Source organism: Nesoenas mayeri (genome assembly GCF_963082525.1).
Source record: "Nesoenas mayeri genome assembly, chromosome: 1".
Taxonomy (NCBI): Eukaryota; Metazoa; Chordata; class Aves; order Columbiformes; family Columbidae; genus Nesoenas; species Nesoenas mayeri.
The window spans coordinates 209,512,405-209,528,259 of NC_137541.1; the positions used below are offsets into that span (position 1 = coordinate 209,512,405).

At 40.9% G+C, this 15,855-nt stretch overlaps 2 protein-coding genes across 4 annotated transcripts in view; one reads left to right on the forward strand and one right to left on the reverse strand.

Annotated features, from left to right (window-relative positions):
* The window catches only part of AAMDC (adipogenesis associated Mth938 domain containing), a 34,269-nt gene extending 30,833 nt beyond the window's left edge, over nt 1-3,436 (reverse strand). The window contains exon 1 of one of the 2 annotated variants that reach the window (XM_080363516.1): nt 3,312-3,436. The gene's annotated coding sequence lies outside the window, so the exon portion shown is untranslated. Of the gene's footprint in view, nt 1-1,331; nt 1,376-3,311 lie in introns of those variants that run through there. The other variant, XM_080363515.1, reaches the window with a different exon arrangement.
* RSF1 (remodeling and spacing factor 1) overlaps nt 1-15,855 on the forward strand; it is a 60,362-nt gene that overhangs the window by 15,191 nt on the left and 29,316 nt on the right. For both annotated transcript variants that reach the window (XM_080363508.1, XM_080363509.1), the window contains exons 2-5: nt 8,787-8,878; nt 12,935-13,027; nt 13,623-13,828; nt 14,177-14,334. In XM_080363508.1, the coding sequence (XP_080219634.1) occupies nt 8,787-8,878; nt 12,935-13,027; nt 13,623-13,828; nt 14,177-14,334 (549 nt within the window). The remainder of the gene's footprint in view (nt 1-8,786; nt 8,879-12,934; nt 13,028-13,622; nt 13,829-14,176; nt 14,335-15,855) is intronic.

Sequence of the window (15,855 nt, forward strand, 5' to 3'; positions counted from 1 at the left end):
GAGAGAGATGGAGGAGAAAGTGATTTTTGTAGTGTAATCAACATCCTTCTTCTGTTAACGATGAATAAAACTCTCAGACAGTGCCTGGGAAATACAGCAAAACTGACACCGGAGTGATGTTTCTAGTAAATAAAGTAAGGAATTAAAAAGCATTTAGATTTCTCCTCATTTTCATATAATGCACTAAAAAACCTTTATATTCAACTTATCCTCCAACAGGACACATTGAAAGAAGCGTGTTAGTTATGTGAGTAAATGAAGCAGAAGCCACCTTAACTCGTGATATATGCAACTCTACGTTCATATGTTAAATCTTGATTTTTCACTTCCCTGACTGAGGATACTTTAATTTTGTTTAATATAGCAGGATATATGTTTTTTCTCTTGAAGATGAATGCTGCCATGCTTAGAGAATTGATTTTGTTTGCTAGAAATGTCTGTGTAGGACAAACCTTAGGAGCTCAGGTCAGATCTGCGAAGGTAACTCGGTGCCTAAAGTGGAGCGTAAGAGCTTAGGTAACAGTTTAGGAGTGACATATGCCCTCAGTCACTGGTAACCTGTATCCCCAAGACCTTACATACATTGATTTTCACTGGACAAACTTGCCAGACACTCTACAACAGAATTAATCTCACTTACTGTATTTAGCAGAGCTCAGATGTTTATTTGAGGATGAGTTGACTCTTCCTAAAAGTGTCTTTCTTTCCATGAGCTATAAATTTATTGTATGGAACTGGCTCAGGTGTAAATATCTACATTTGCTTAGATGAATCCTACTGCTCTGTTCCTGCCCTTTCCAAGGTATTCATAGTAAAATACCTAAAAAAATCTGGGAGCTTGGAGGATGGACTAAAGCTCAGGCTCATTTTTCATGGGAATTAGACTCATTCTTCCTTTTCTTGGCCTTTCTTTGGGCCCCTGAATCTTGCATTTCTTTTCTAGCTTCTTGCCTTGTGACTGTCCCACCCTTTTAGGGGTAGGAGTGGTAATTTTTAACCTTCTGGGATTGAATGAAGGCGTTGAATTCAATGTTACCAGTTGTTGAATGGCTATGTAAATACTTAGTGTTAAATCAAATAGGAAATGTTGCCATCTCCAAAAGGTAAATGTTGCTTATGTGCTTTCTTCTAAGTGTAAACTTCCATTACTGCAGTGGGCAGCAGATGCCTCAGCCCAGACTGACATCTGGGTGTCAATCTTTGTTTTGCTACTGATCTTTCTGGAGAGAGGTTGTGTTTCTGGTTACACGCCCCTTCAGCATTTCCTGTTGGAGATGTCACAGCCTGGTTGGGGTTGAAGGGACCTCTGGAGATCATCCCGTCCAACCCACCTGCTAACGCAGGGTCACCAGAGCAGATCACACAGGAAGGTGTCCAGGTGGGTTTGAATGTCTCAAGAGGAGACTCCACAACCTCTCTGGGCAGCCTGGGCCAAGCTCTGGTACCTCACAGTAAAGAAGTTTCTCCTCATATTCAGATGGAACCTCCTGTGTTTCAGTCTGTGCCTGTTGCCCCTCATCCTGTAGTTGGGCAACACTGAGAAGAATCTGGTCCATCCTCTTGACACCCACCTTGAGCTATTTTTAATCATAAATAAATTCCCCTCTCAACTTCTCCAGGCTGAACAGCCCCTGCTCTCTCAGTCTCTCCTCATAAGAAAGATACTCCAGAACCCTCATCATCTTTGTAGCCTTCTGCTGGAGTTTCTCCAGTAATTCCTTGTCCAGAACTGGACCCAGTACCCCAGATGTGGCCTCACCAGGGTAGAGAGCGACCTGCTGGTCACACTCTTCCTAATGAATAATCCCATCTATCAACCTGCTTTTGGTTTTTTTTACTACAGCAAAACCAGTAGCAGAATAGGGTACCCACTGTACATCTTATGTCTCTGCAGTGTGGGAAATGTATTTGCAACACGCTCCACAGGGTTCCCAGTACCAAAACTGGGTGCACTAGCATCCACAGCAGCTCTTGTCCTGCATCTTCTTCCAGTGAATATTAAAAAATAAGATAAATAAATCAGAATCCACTACTGAAGTGTCATCTCTCTGGTTGCCTTTCACCTTTGTCGCACTTACTCCCTATTTGAGAATTGTAATGACACAGTTCAATGCCAAGGAGGGAAATGAGGAGGATTTTTTGCTCACAGTCTAAAAGTCTTGCTTATATTGGAGGCTGAGAGGATCCCAGAGTCACCTTAGAAGATCTTATTTCCCAACTTTTACCAGGCAGAATGAAAGATACTTGTGCCGCCGTGTCCTCACGTTTACAGGCTGTGATCCCAGCAGTTCCATGGAGTCAAGCGCTTGTCCGTGCATGAATTAAGGATCAGCAAGTCAAGTGCTCTTGATTTTTGATAGCTGAAATACACGTGTGGTCAGTGTGAGCGATTTAACTGTGAACGATGTCAATGTGTTACAATGGGATGTTTTCGGTACCTGTTTTTTAGCGTGCTCTGCTTGTTCACGTGTTGTTACCGCAGCGTGGTTTTTCTCACTCGCTGTTCATGAGTCCGGACTTTGTGGGCTTGGAGTCCATGTTTTATTCAGTACAATTTTTTGAGGCAGTAAATGGGACTTTTATTCACTGTCTTTCCTTACCTGGGCTATCTCCAGTTTCTAAAATAGCTCATGTGCTATTTTTTCCTGCATTGTTTTCAAAGCAATCTTCTTTTTTCTTTTTCCACCTCCATTTCTCTTTTGTTGCACAGTATAGCATGCTTTTCCTCCGAAATTTTATGCTTTATTCTAACATCAGTCTTGCTTTTGTTAACCTTTCTGCTGTTGCTTAGTATATTAGGCTTTAAAAAAAACCCCAACACTGCTAGGAGCTTAATAGCCAGAGACTGAAATAGAGGGAACTTGTGAAAGATTAAACCATTTTCTAACTACTAGAGGGCTGCTGAAAACCACCTGAACCTGTGTGTAGGGATTTTGTTTAGATTGGTATGGTCTTTAATTCCAGATTCAAGAGTTATGCTGGTGATAATACATATAATTTGAATAAAGTTTCAGTTGCAATGAGAAGGTGACTGAAGGTATGGTGGTCAGTAGAGAGTACAAGAAAAATCAGATTGAATTGTGGGCAATGGAAGAGGGTAGAATGAAAAAAAAAGGGACAAATATGCAATAAATTCTAAATATTTGAAAATAACCTCATAGCTAAAATTAGAGCTGAATTTTAAGGTCACACTCTGGCTGCAGCAAGGACTACGATGCACTGGGGTCATTGTGCAGCTCTGATGGCGAGGTCAGAGAATCCCAGGCTGGTTGGGTTGAAGGAACCTCTGGAGATCATCCAGTCCAACCCACCTGCTAACGCAGGGTCACCAGAGCAGATCACACAGGAAGGTGTCCAGGTGGGTTTGAATGTCTCCAGAGGAGGAGACTCCACAACCTCTCTGGGCAGCCTGGGCCAGGCTCTGGCACCTCAAAGGAAAGAAAGGTCTGTTAGATTGGAGCAAAAGCCTTAACAAGGAGCAGCTGAGGGATCTGGGGGGTTCAGCTGGAGAACAGGAGCTGAGGGGAGACCTTCTGATCTCTGAACTGCCTGAAAGGAGCTTGGACCTGGGAGGGTCAGGCTCTGCTCCCAAGGAACAAGCGATAGGATGAGAGGAACTGGCCTCAAGTTGCGCCAGGGGAGGTTGAGGCTGGATCTTGGGAACAATTTGTTCCTGGAAAGGGCTGTTGGGCATTGGAACAGGCTGCTGCCCTCTTCCATTGCCCACAATCCAGCCCCTCCATCCCTGGAGGGGTTGAACAGACATGGAGATGAGGTTCTCAGGGACATGGGTTAGTGCCAGGGGTGGGTTAATGGTTGGACTTGATGATCTTGAGTGTCTCTTCCAACAAAACAATTCTAATACTTTGATTCTAAAAGAACTGCCAGTGGAAAAGGCTTTTTGGTCCCAGTTGAAAGCACTGGCCACATTGGTTGCCGTTCATCTGCAGGCAGCAGTGACAGTGGTTTTGGGCTGAGATCATTGCATGGGGACAGGGAGGGAGTTTATCAGCAAGATAATCTTGACTTCGCTGAGTAATATTAGAGTGGTGTGTGCTCTGAATAGTCCATGCAAGAGGAAAGTCTTCAAATAGATACAGATAAATGATACAAAGGTACTGGGGTATTTGTATGAAAATGGATCTATTATAGCTGCCGAGCATCCCGACTTCCAAGTGCCACACAAGAATAACGATGTCATTAAAATATGAGCCTGGTTTGTTTGTTTATAACGCCTGCCAAAATCTTTCTAGGAACAGGATATAAAACTGCTGTTTGGTGGCTTGTTCTTTCTGTTTCCATCTTGACTTTAATTACAACATGTTTGATTGTTCTTTTCCTTCACTTGGGAGCCGGTAGTTACATTTTTCCCCCTTCCTCGCATTTCTTTTATGGGCACACAACTCAGAGGTAGGATGCTAATACTCATGGGGTGTCTCAGCTAGAAAACATCTTTAGATGGTCCTTTGGAACAGGCACTACTGCTTTTTCTTGTTGGGAAACATTATAGAGGTCAAATGCTTCAAATATTTGGACACCAAGCTTGCTGCATGAATATGGGGCTTCTTAATATCAGTCATTTCTCAGAGATTCGCTAGAACTTCTTGCCTGGTTCATTTTCGAGGTTTTGTCCTTCCATTTATTTATCATGCTGAGTTGATAATTTTTTTCTGTGGCCTATAAACTTCTTAATAACACATCCCAACTATAGGGATCTCCCATTTTCTTTATATGAAGAATTGAGATAAGAAACAAGTTGGTTCCTAGAGAAGAATAAGTTGGCAAGAAAATGTATGGATAAAGGCTTGTCTGTAAAGTGAATTAAGTGCAGGGTTGGTGTGCGGGGGGCTCATTGAGCACATAGTAACTTGTCACCAATGTCTGAGAAGACGCTCTTGCTTTTCCATGTGCCTAATACACATTGATTTTGTACAAGTTACTGTGAGCTCGCATCCCTTGGCAGGAAAAGGATTAATGATCTTGCTGGTCTCGGCTTCCACCTGCTTAACGTGGTTTTATTTGCCGGCACGCAGAGGTAATTTTGGTCAAGGCAGAAAGATGAAAAAGGGCAAACTCTTAAAGGAAATATTTCCCCTGTATATTCTCTAACTCACTTTTTTTCTTCCGCTTGCCAAAACCAGTTAGCATAGAAAAAAAGGTTTTGCTGGTCTAACTGGGAAGACCTGTTTGTGTTCCTGAAGCGTGAAAACACCTGGCGGTCTTGGCTTCTCGCTTCTCATTCCGTTCCCCCTAAGCGCCCACATCGTGGTTCTGATCTTCCCCTCCATGTCCAGTGCTCCAGATCTGATACAAATAATTTTATCATTTTTAATCATTTTTCAAATAACAGATTGCTCCCATCCTCCCTCCAGACCATGGCTTTGCCTGTCATCTACGTTTTGTTTTCCACCTTTATTTCAGTTTTGCTTAGGTGAGTGTTCAGCTGTGAGCGTATTAATTTTGGCAGGGAAAATAGAGGTGAATGGGGTTGTGGTTATGTGGGAAGGTGTTAATGAGAACCCACAACAAGGTCTTTAATTTGCGGTTGTGTAGGTGTTGGAAAGCTACGTCTTTTCTGACCAGATGATGGCGTTTCCACGTGTTCATCCTTTTTCTTCTTCCATTTCAGTTTTGTCTTTCCCAGATTTATCAGAAATATGTGACTGATGTATGGGACGTTCCCTGAAATGCTGAACTTGGTAGAATAATGTTAAAAGGATATTTATGAGAAGAACCTGCCCTCCGGGAAAGTGCAGGACTTAACAAATTGGCCAAACTCCACCAGAAGCCCTATAATTGTACATACAGTGACTCAGTCTTTCTGATTCATGGCTTCTTCCTATGAACAGTCTATATTTTTGAATATCTAGCAGATGGTACCATGGTTTAATTATACTTGATTATTGGAAACAGATTTTCGTTGAAAATGGCACCATTTCTATTTCTCCGCCAGTTAAGTGGATTCTATCAAGGATTTAGAGCGCGCTTTCCAGAAAAATCAAAGTTTTATAGAAGTTTGAGACTGTCATTCAGATTTGGGGCTTTGTGTATGTCCTATCACTCTTTTTTGGCCAAAATCTTCTGCGGAATGGCTGTTATGCAAGAAAGATGGTTCGGATTGCGCCTTCCCTTATATGAAACTTAAATGCAAAACATTACTGGGTTATCTATGAGTTCCTGGAATGAATTATGCAGGTCCCGCTTGAATGCTGATGATATTTTAAACCAGAGATGATAGTCTACCGTTGTCATTTAAAAAGAAGCAAACACCACAACCCCAAAGTAATTACATCTCATGTTCGTTATCTTTGGTGTGTTACAAGTAGGATTAGAAGAGTGTTGTAACAATGAGCTGTATTGATGCCCCTCTCTTGTCAATAAATCTATATTCTGAACAGTAAGTTAAAGTTACGGCAGCTCGATGCATTTCTGAGATGACTGAAGCGTTGGTCTCATTTTCTGGTCCACTTGTACTCCTTGCCAAATACATATTCTGGGAAAAGCTGGAATTTCCACTGCTTTTTTAGGTGGTATTTCTGTGTAGTTCAGGTGTATACGGCTCCACGTGATCCAGGTATTATTTCCAGGTACTTTGGTTTCAATACCGAGTTTATTTCTCCATCCTGTTGGCTTCTTCTCATGGTCGGGCTGCACTTCACACATTCCCTGGTTTCTACCTGCAAACCAAACATCAATTTTCTTCTCCAAAACTCCCACCTCATTCCTGAGAACAAGAAGGACAATGTGCAACTCCTCTAAGCCCTTATAGGGAACCATGGAAAAACTGACCTAGAGATCCTGTTGTTAATATTGTTACGATCCATGCAAAACATCTCAGGAGAGTTATAAATGGAGAATGAATTTGATTTTTTGGGTGGGGTTTATTTGTATCACCACAGTGATACATTGTCAATACCCTAGAAATGCAAGAGGTGGAATCTCAAACATCAAGGTGAGGTTTCTATAGGTACTGACAGAAATCACAGTAAGTGCTGAGTAACGATGTGCATAATTACTTCCCAATTGTTGTTTTTCTCCTTCTAAGACTAACAGTCCAGCAAATATTGTTGCAGTGACTAGGGATTTGATTAGTTGAAACAAATCACCCAGGCTTCTTTAAACTAGGATTCCAATCAGTGTGTACCCATCAAAAAGAAATCTGATGAAAGCCAAGCGACCAGAATAAAAGATAGAGAACAAAAGCTTTGATCCGGCAAGATTTTGAATGCTTTGGCACAACTCCATGTCACACAAACACAAGCCGAGGTTTAATTCTGGGAGTTGACTTGGATAGAATTGCTGGTGTGTGTAAAGTGCTTTGTGCTTCATTTTGTTGGTGCCAAAAACTCAGCACCTATCGGGGTTAAGACCTGAACTTGTTCCTCTTAAAATATGTGGGAGTTTAATATTACAAAATGCATCAATTTTTAGGAAAGCCAAGGGGGAGATGTGTTAGGTTTCTTTCATAGGTAGTGGTAATGGAAACAGTATAAATGGAATAAAAGATACAAAGTTGGGGCTAGTTTAGAGTCGTTTACAATTAATTTATATTAAAAACACATCTCTTTTGGGGTACCAGGCTCCTACTTTATGTATTTATTAAAGGAATTTCTATATTAAATTTCTGAGTGCAAACCAGCAGCGATGATTTGAAATGACACAAGTATTTCCATCAAACAGCTATTTTACCTACTCCCTCTGTTCACCTGAAAACAGAGGCGTTTTTCGAAAGAGAAATATCCGTTGAAATCAAATTAAATACTGAAGAGATTCACACAGATGTTAAAATGTTGTATAAAGAAATAGAAATCTCAAGAAATGTCAGTAATGTGTAGTTTAGAACAAACACATTTGGTGTCCCAGTGGTTTATCCTGTCTCAAGTCAACGCCACAGGACCAGCAGAAAAATGGTAATAATAAATTAGGCTTATACAAGCTCTTGGGTAAGACACTTTTAAACTGTGTGTGCATTGAGTAATGAAAATGCTCTCAGAAAATACAATTGTATGGAAAGAGTAGAGAAATAAAAATACTTAAACTTCTTTTCTTGAAGTTTTTATCAACAAATTACAAATGAGAAAGCTCACATTAATAATGACGTAGTTTTTCTAAGTGATACTACTCTCTAGCTTAGAAACAGTGACGTTCTGCAAATTTGCCACTTGGTGGTGCCAGATCGATTTCTAAATCACAGATGTGAGTTTAGACAAGATGTTGGTGTTGTATCCAACGCCAAGAGATAAATACGATTTAGTTGGAAAACTTTGATTTCTGATATTCCTGGTGTGCCCCAGATCTCTCATCCCTCTCTACCCCTCTAGTACAAGAGCAAATCTATAGCAAAGCTACACTTGTGAGGACAGTGTTTCTGGAACATTTCCCCCATACCACACACCCAGCCAAAAATTGTCTGTGATATTCCAGGTTGGCTTTGGGGTTTCTGGAGGCGGCTGCAGGTTGTGCTGCTCTCAGGGGTGTTTTTGTAGGTGTTTGACATCATTACTGCCCAGTTGTTGTTTTAATTGCATATTTATCACGGTTTTCTTGTGTTTAAGGAAGGGCAACGATCACCCTGAATATAAATCTAAACAAAAAGATTCAACGTGATTAAATGAACCTTCTTCCATCTCTCAGTGATGCGGCTGCTCTTCAGCAGAAGTTACTATGTTGATTAAAACTTCGATTAAAACTTCTCAGTTTGTTTCAGTGTTACGAGTGTTTAACATTGAAGTATATTTGCACCAGCCTAATTTGTTTTTTCCTTGTTTTTTCTCTCTATACCACAGTTCCAAAAGAATTGGTGGAGCTTCACTTGAAACTGATGCGAAAGATTGGCAAGTCCGTCACGGCGGACAGATGGGAAAAATATCTGATCAAGGTACGATATCATTTTGTTCCGCAGTGTTGGAATGTGGTTGTGAGGAGCTGTTGGGATGAATTACGGTGAGCCCTGGGCCAACAGCCATGTGCATGCCCAGACTTTATGTAAGATCCCAGCTTAACTTTAAGTCTGTCTAGACTTGGGTAAAAATGTTGAAGACTGTACACTGTCACCCTTCTCGTAAAATACTTCCTTGAGCCTTAAGACCCTAAATAAAGGAGATTTCGTAGCCTGCAAACAGGCTCAGTTGAGCAGAGAGATTTGCACGGTAACAATTCATTTTGATACCAATTGTCTGGATGTGATTTAATTATTGTGGTTTGCTTGGTGCTCATGCAGGGATTAACCGCACAGAGTTCTTGTAGCACGTGTTAATAATAAATGAATGCGATTGATATCTGCGTGCTCAGAATGGCACAGCTCAGATGAAAATGTCATTATGCCTCAGTGAAAATGCAGCGTCCCATCATTTCCATAATTCTATATTGGTATTTTAATTGCAGTTGTGCCTTTGTTGGCTCCTCCTATGCGAGTAGGTTTCAATTTAAAGAATTTATGCCACTTCCGAAAATAAAAATATACAGAGATTCAAAATAAATGGGTTACCATTTCCCCTCTGGATATATTCCATATGCCTTTTGATCCACAAGAATGTAGTCTGGGTACTGTCTGCAGTCATGATCGCTTCTTACTTAGAAATACAACCTGATAGGAATAGCAACAACACAAATAATGGCACCTCACAGAATCCCAGAATATCAGGGATTGGAAGGGACCTGGAAAGCTCATCCAGTGCAATCCCCCCATGGAGCAGGAACACCCAGATGAGGTTACACAGGAAGGTGTCCAGATGGGTTGGAATGTCTGCAGAGAAGGAGACTCCACAACCCCCCTGGGCAGCCTGGGCCAGGCTCTGCCACCCTCACCATGAAGATGTTTCTTCTCATATTTAAGTAGAACCTCTTGTGTTCCAGTTTGAACCCATTACCCCTTGTCCTATCATTGGTTGTCACCGAGAAGAGCCTGGCTCCATCCTCCTGACACTCACCCTTTATATATCTGGAAACATTAATGAGGTCACCGCTCAGTGTCCTCTTGTCCAGCTCCAGAGCCCCAGCTCCCTCAGCCTTTCCTCACATGGTAGATGCTCCACTCCCTTCAGCATCTTTGTTGCCCACTTGGCAAATCCCATTGCAGTTTGTCCCCTTAGGTGCTATCTGGAAGCTTTATGGAGATGGGGATTTGTTTTGAGGTTTGTGTAGCCTTAAAATGATGGGTTTAGGACTGGGAGTATGTCAGGAAATAAGCTGAAAGGCTTTAGGTTAAATCCAAACTCTTAAGCAGTTGTAAAGTATTTAGGATGACATTTTAAAATAATAACATAATAATTAATGTAACTTCTGCACGTTACCAAGTACTGTGCTTATTGAATTGTGTTTAAAATATCTTTAATATACCAAAAAGCCATTGCAGCAAAAGGTAGAGAAAACCCAACTCTGAGCAGTGAACTTCTGTACCCACCAATGCCACTTTTACCACTTGTGTGGTGAGCAGAGGGAGAAAACAAGTCTACGAGGGGATAGTTTGAAAAGATCTTCCTTCAGGAGGTGTGGAAAAGGTGGGAAGGAAACCCTCCCATGCAGTCCTGTGAGGACCAAGTAAACAGTGATGAATTCTGCTTCATTTAACCATCCCCAGAGCTAACTTGGAGCTTATTCTAGCTAGGGGTTCAAAGGAACCTTGAAGAACAAAGGAGTTTGACTATAACTCATTAGAGAGGTATGCTAATGTTGTCCTTATTTTGAAGTGGTATAATTAATTTAGGAAAACAACAGAGTATTGGGAAATGCCCCAAAAGCCAGGAAAAAAACTGAAAAGGTGTGGAAGCATCGAGAGCGTTCTTGTCGTGTTGTTTGATATGTTATTGACATACCCGAAGAGGCAACGTTGACCTGTTTTGCCTTTGTTAGAAACTACTAATGTGATGCTTTGATCATTCCAGACGTGACCGTTTTCTTATTTAGGAGGAAACTTAAAGTGGAGGGTGTTCCAACTTACATGTTCTTTATATTTGTATGTATATATTACTAATATGTTTAGTTTATATACCAACTGTTTATAAGATAATGCTTTATTTGTCATGTTTATAAAGAGCATCATAAAAACTGTCTCCAGGCCATGGCTGCTATTTTGACAGATGAATATATTTTGGGTTAGGAAGTGAAATGTGGTTTTTGAGAGTTCTGTCCCTTCCCTCTTCTGATGGTGAACTGTACAGATTGGTTCACCAGCGGACATACTCGTCCTATATGAAATCAAATAGCTGTAGGGTTCCAGAAATCTGACTTTGCCTGTGCAAGGAATGTACATCATGAATGACCGAGGTAACGAAATGGCTTGTCCTAAACATTTTAGCAACTAAGAGGACTGTGCAGCTCAGCTGTTTTTTCTTTGAGAAACACGTAGTTGAGTTAATTCAGGCTGCGCTGTCTTCAAAATGCTTTATTTGACTGTTGTCAAACATATTCTGTGTTTTTGTACAGATAAGATTTCTCTGGATTAGTCCATCTGGAACCTTCAGCCCTGTAATCAGCATGTTCTGCACACAGCTTTTTCTGCCCCGATTGTTAAAATTGATGGTACCACCCAAGCAGATTGTGCCTTTCACCTTCTTGTTTTCATTTTTTAAAGGGAACATTTGGAGCATGGTAATGTTAAGTGTCAGGTGCCATCGTATCTGCTTGGGAAATATTGGAGAGGGAGATAGTTCAGCGTCTGTTGCAGGTTTGGAAGGTGCTGAGCACTCTGAAGGGCGCAGGAGGTTTTTGATGGGTGTGAAACATCCCTCTGTGAAGGCCGAGGTGGAATGTTTCAGCAGAGAGTGAATCAAGGGGATCAGTAGCTCGGGGTTGTGACAGTACTTGTCAAGAGGAAACATGATCATCGGGTTTTTAATTGTCAAAACATAGTCATTTGAGTTGGAACAGATGTCTGTGTCTCGGAGCTTTTGCTTTGACAACCACGCACTTGAAACTTCTTGTTATTGCTTTTGTACTTAAGGAGTAAGTAATGAACAGCGACTGGCACATGCCCTTAGCAAGGGGTTTGATACACAGCACCCTCAGACACATGGTGTGAATTTTACGGGTGTCCTGTGCAGGGACAGGAATTGGGCTCAATGATCCTTGTGGGTCCCTTCCAGCTCAGGACATTCTATGGTTCAGTGGGGCAGGATTCCTTGTGTGCAGGGAACACTCACTGCTCTCTCCAGGTTGTAAAGTCAGAGTATGATTTACAATGCGGCTGAGCTGACCTAATTGCAGCCTTACCCTCGGCTCACTTACACCGGTGTCCGTACTAGGGGTAGCAGAGGGTAAGTAACACAGAGGAGAGGCAGCTGCACTGGTTTTTGGTTGTAGCGCAGGTGGAGTTCTACAACACGAATTAGCTGATCTGTAGCTGAAATTTAGGGTTATTTTTGCTGCTGTTTCCAGAGAAAACTGCTTTCAGGTGTGATTTACAAGTTTCTAAGTAGCTTAGTGACTATGTTTTCTGTTTAACAATAATTTGGTGATTGAGAGACTGCACTGCTTTAACGAATCCATTCAGCAAAGCTTTATCCTCTACTGCCACTTATTTCATCATGTGTTTTCTCTTTCCCACATTGGTGCCGTTGAATTTATTTGCTTTAAGTAAATCAAAATTCCTGATACTTAAGATATTTTAAAATATTTATCAAATGGCTCGAGGCCATTTGTAGTGTTTTCTAAAGCATAATAATTCCACAGCATGGAGTGAATATTAGTTGCATTTGTTATCTGCACATGGGTTGTAGGATTTGGGGGCCCCAAGAGAGCTTGGCAGCTGATGTAAAGACACGTGGTAAGAAATCGCATCTACTTGAGAGAATTTATATTCAAAATAGATACGTCAGAAATAGAAAAATGGGAAATTTTGCACAATAACTCCTCAGTTCAGAGTTGTACTTAGTATAAGAGTTTAAAGTTACCTTTATGCACTAACCCGAGCAATCTTTTATTTTGTCTGTGACAGATATGCCAAGAATTCAACAGCACTTGGGCTTGGGAGATGGAAAAAAAAGGCTACCTAGAAATGAGTGTTGAATGCAAACTGGGGATTCTGAAGGTACAAATTCATTAATGAAGCTTCTCAATGACTTTTTCTGTATTCACATAAATATCTTGGCGATGTGGCTTCTTCACTCACTTAAACATCTTGCAAATTTAGCTTGACTGAGCTGTAAATAGATATTTTAAATATGGAGCTGATCTCGTAGCTGACATGATGCTCATGGCAATGGGTTGGGGCCAAACCGTATGTAACACTCCGCATATTTATCACACTTTGTATGAAATTTGTTTTGCACTCACTGTTTTGTCAATAACTATTTACCTGTGCAATACGCTTGAAAAAGTGTTTATTAACTTGCAATTAGTTAAGCTTCTCTGCATTCCAAAGGCAAAGATGTGATTTCATCTTTTCAAGCCTTGAGAAAAGCGTCAGGGTTCGTTCCAAGTTATGCGCGTGTGTTCTTGTAGAATGAGATCATTGGTACTATGTAAAAAATCAGATAAAACCAAACCAGTATCTATAGTGAACTCACAGATCCAATAGAGAACTAAAAAGTTGCAAATTCCACTGAAAGGAACTGAGCTGATTTTCGTATTTCTGCGTATATTTTGATGTTTTAACAGTTCTTCTACCTTCTCATTTTTCTCAGTATCTCTGTGAATGTCAATTCGATGACAATCTCAAGTTTAAGAACATCATTAACGAGGAGGACGCCGATGCCATGCGCCTGCAGCCCATCGGCCGCGACAAGGACGGGCTGATGTACTGGTACCAGCTGGACCAGGAGCACAACGTCAGGATGTACATAGAGGAGCAGGACGACCAGGACGGATCCACCTGGAAGTGCATTGTTAGGTATTCCTTTCTTTGCTTTTCCTTGGGTTTTGCCTTGTTTTTTTTCCTTGGTTTTCCTATTTGAGAATTGGTAGGAGGATAATAAATAAAAGAATGGTAGCAGCTTGGATCCAGACTCAACAGGCTATGGATAAATAAGGTCCTTCCATAGACGTGATTTTATTGTGGTCTGCATAAATCGGAGTTTTTCTCAACATGAAGTTGCTCTGGTGAGATGGACGTTTGGCTGTATAGAATGTTTTCAGGGCAGCGTTCACTTAAACAGATGGTACGTGTTTGTTTTTTATGAATCCCTTTGGGTTGAGTAAGTGGCTTATCAGACAATGTGTATTTTATTCTTTTGTTCAGAAACCGCAACGAGCTTGCCGAGACCCTCGAGCTCTTGAAAGCGCAAATTGATCCCGCCCTGTTGAAACCCAACAGTTCTCAGCAGGAGAATTCATCACGTGAAAGCCCAAGCATAGAAGATGAAGACACTAAGAAGGGCGAAGAAGCATCTACACAAGGTTTTCTGTGTTCTTTTCTCAAATTTTAAATATCGGGCTGGGGCAACATTGGAAATTTCAGCTTAATGGAAAGTCAGTGTGTTAGATTAGGACTTAAAAAAACCCCAGCAAAACCAAACAACAAACAAAAAGTGTTTCTGTTCAAAGTAAATAAGAAATGCTTTGAAATTATAAATATTGTTGGAAGTTTTTTAGTGCATGTTTAGGCTCAAGAGTTTATTTAGAAGAGCTGTGTATAAATTGGTTTGTAAGTCATTTTGGTTTTGCTGTACATCTTGTGTAGTATTGGAAATACCCATCGTTGTATTGTTTTGTGGGGCATTGAGCTGTTGTCAGACTTGACCTCATGAATGTTTCCAGATATATAAAGGGTGAGTGTCAGGAGGATGGAGCCAGGCTCTTCTTGGTGACAACCAATGATAGGACAAGGGGTAATGGGTTCAAACTGGAACACAAGAGGTTCCACTTAAATTTGAGAAGAAACTTCTTCCTGGTGAGGGTGGCAGAGCCTGGCCCAGGCTGCCCAGGGAGGTTGTGGAGTCTCCTTCTCTGCAGACATTCCAACCCGCCTGGACACCTTCCTGTGTAACCTCATCTGGGTGTTCCTGCTCCATGGGGGGATTGCACTGGATGAGCTTTCCAGGTCCCTTCCAACCCCTGACATTCTGGGATTCTGTGGTTGTCCTGTTCTAGCAACATGAAAATGTTAAAAAGATCTGTGCAATGCCATGATTGAAATCCATACAGTGTTTGGTATGTTGTTTTTACTTTTGAGTTTGCATCAAAAAAATACAGGTTATGACCTCAAATATTTCACAGTTGACATGGTTTTTCAAGTAGGCATGAGCTTAAGTTAAAACAATTTAAATACTAAAATAATTTAGAAGTGGTCCTTACCTGCTTCCACTGGATTGTTCTTATTAGCAAACAACCTTTCTTCCATCTGTATTATCATGTCATTGCACATATTTAACAACTTACCTGACTTGATTGTTTGTGAATTGCTTTTACTAAATATTGGTTAGCCTGAAATATTTTCTGTTATAAGAATCTGATCTTTTTTAGGTTAGGAAAAGGCAAAAGCTTGTTACCCCAAGTCATTTTACCCCAGATACTGCCTGGTATTTTAATTTTGTTAAAATAAAGGAAAAGATTTTCACAATCAGAAACAAGATTTAAAGATTCCACTGTGTTTCCCTGAAAAATAAGACAAGGTCTTATTTTTTTGCTACGAAACTTTTTCGATGTTAAGCTGCTTGGACACCATTTAAATCGACTCTTTAAATGAACTGTAACTAGGACGTAGTTTGGAGTAGGGCTTATTTTGAGCATCCTCAAAAATCCTGCCGACTCGTGCTAGGGCTTATTTTTGGGGTAGGTCTTATTTTCAGGGAAACGGGGCAGTATGTGTTTCTTCCAATCTATTGAAGTTACCTGGATATATGGAATTAGCCACGGCCTGTCTTGGTGCTCAGTAGCAAAAAGACTTGCTATTTTACTCGTATTCTTTGTAACAAAGAG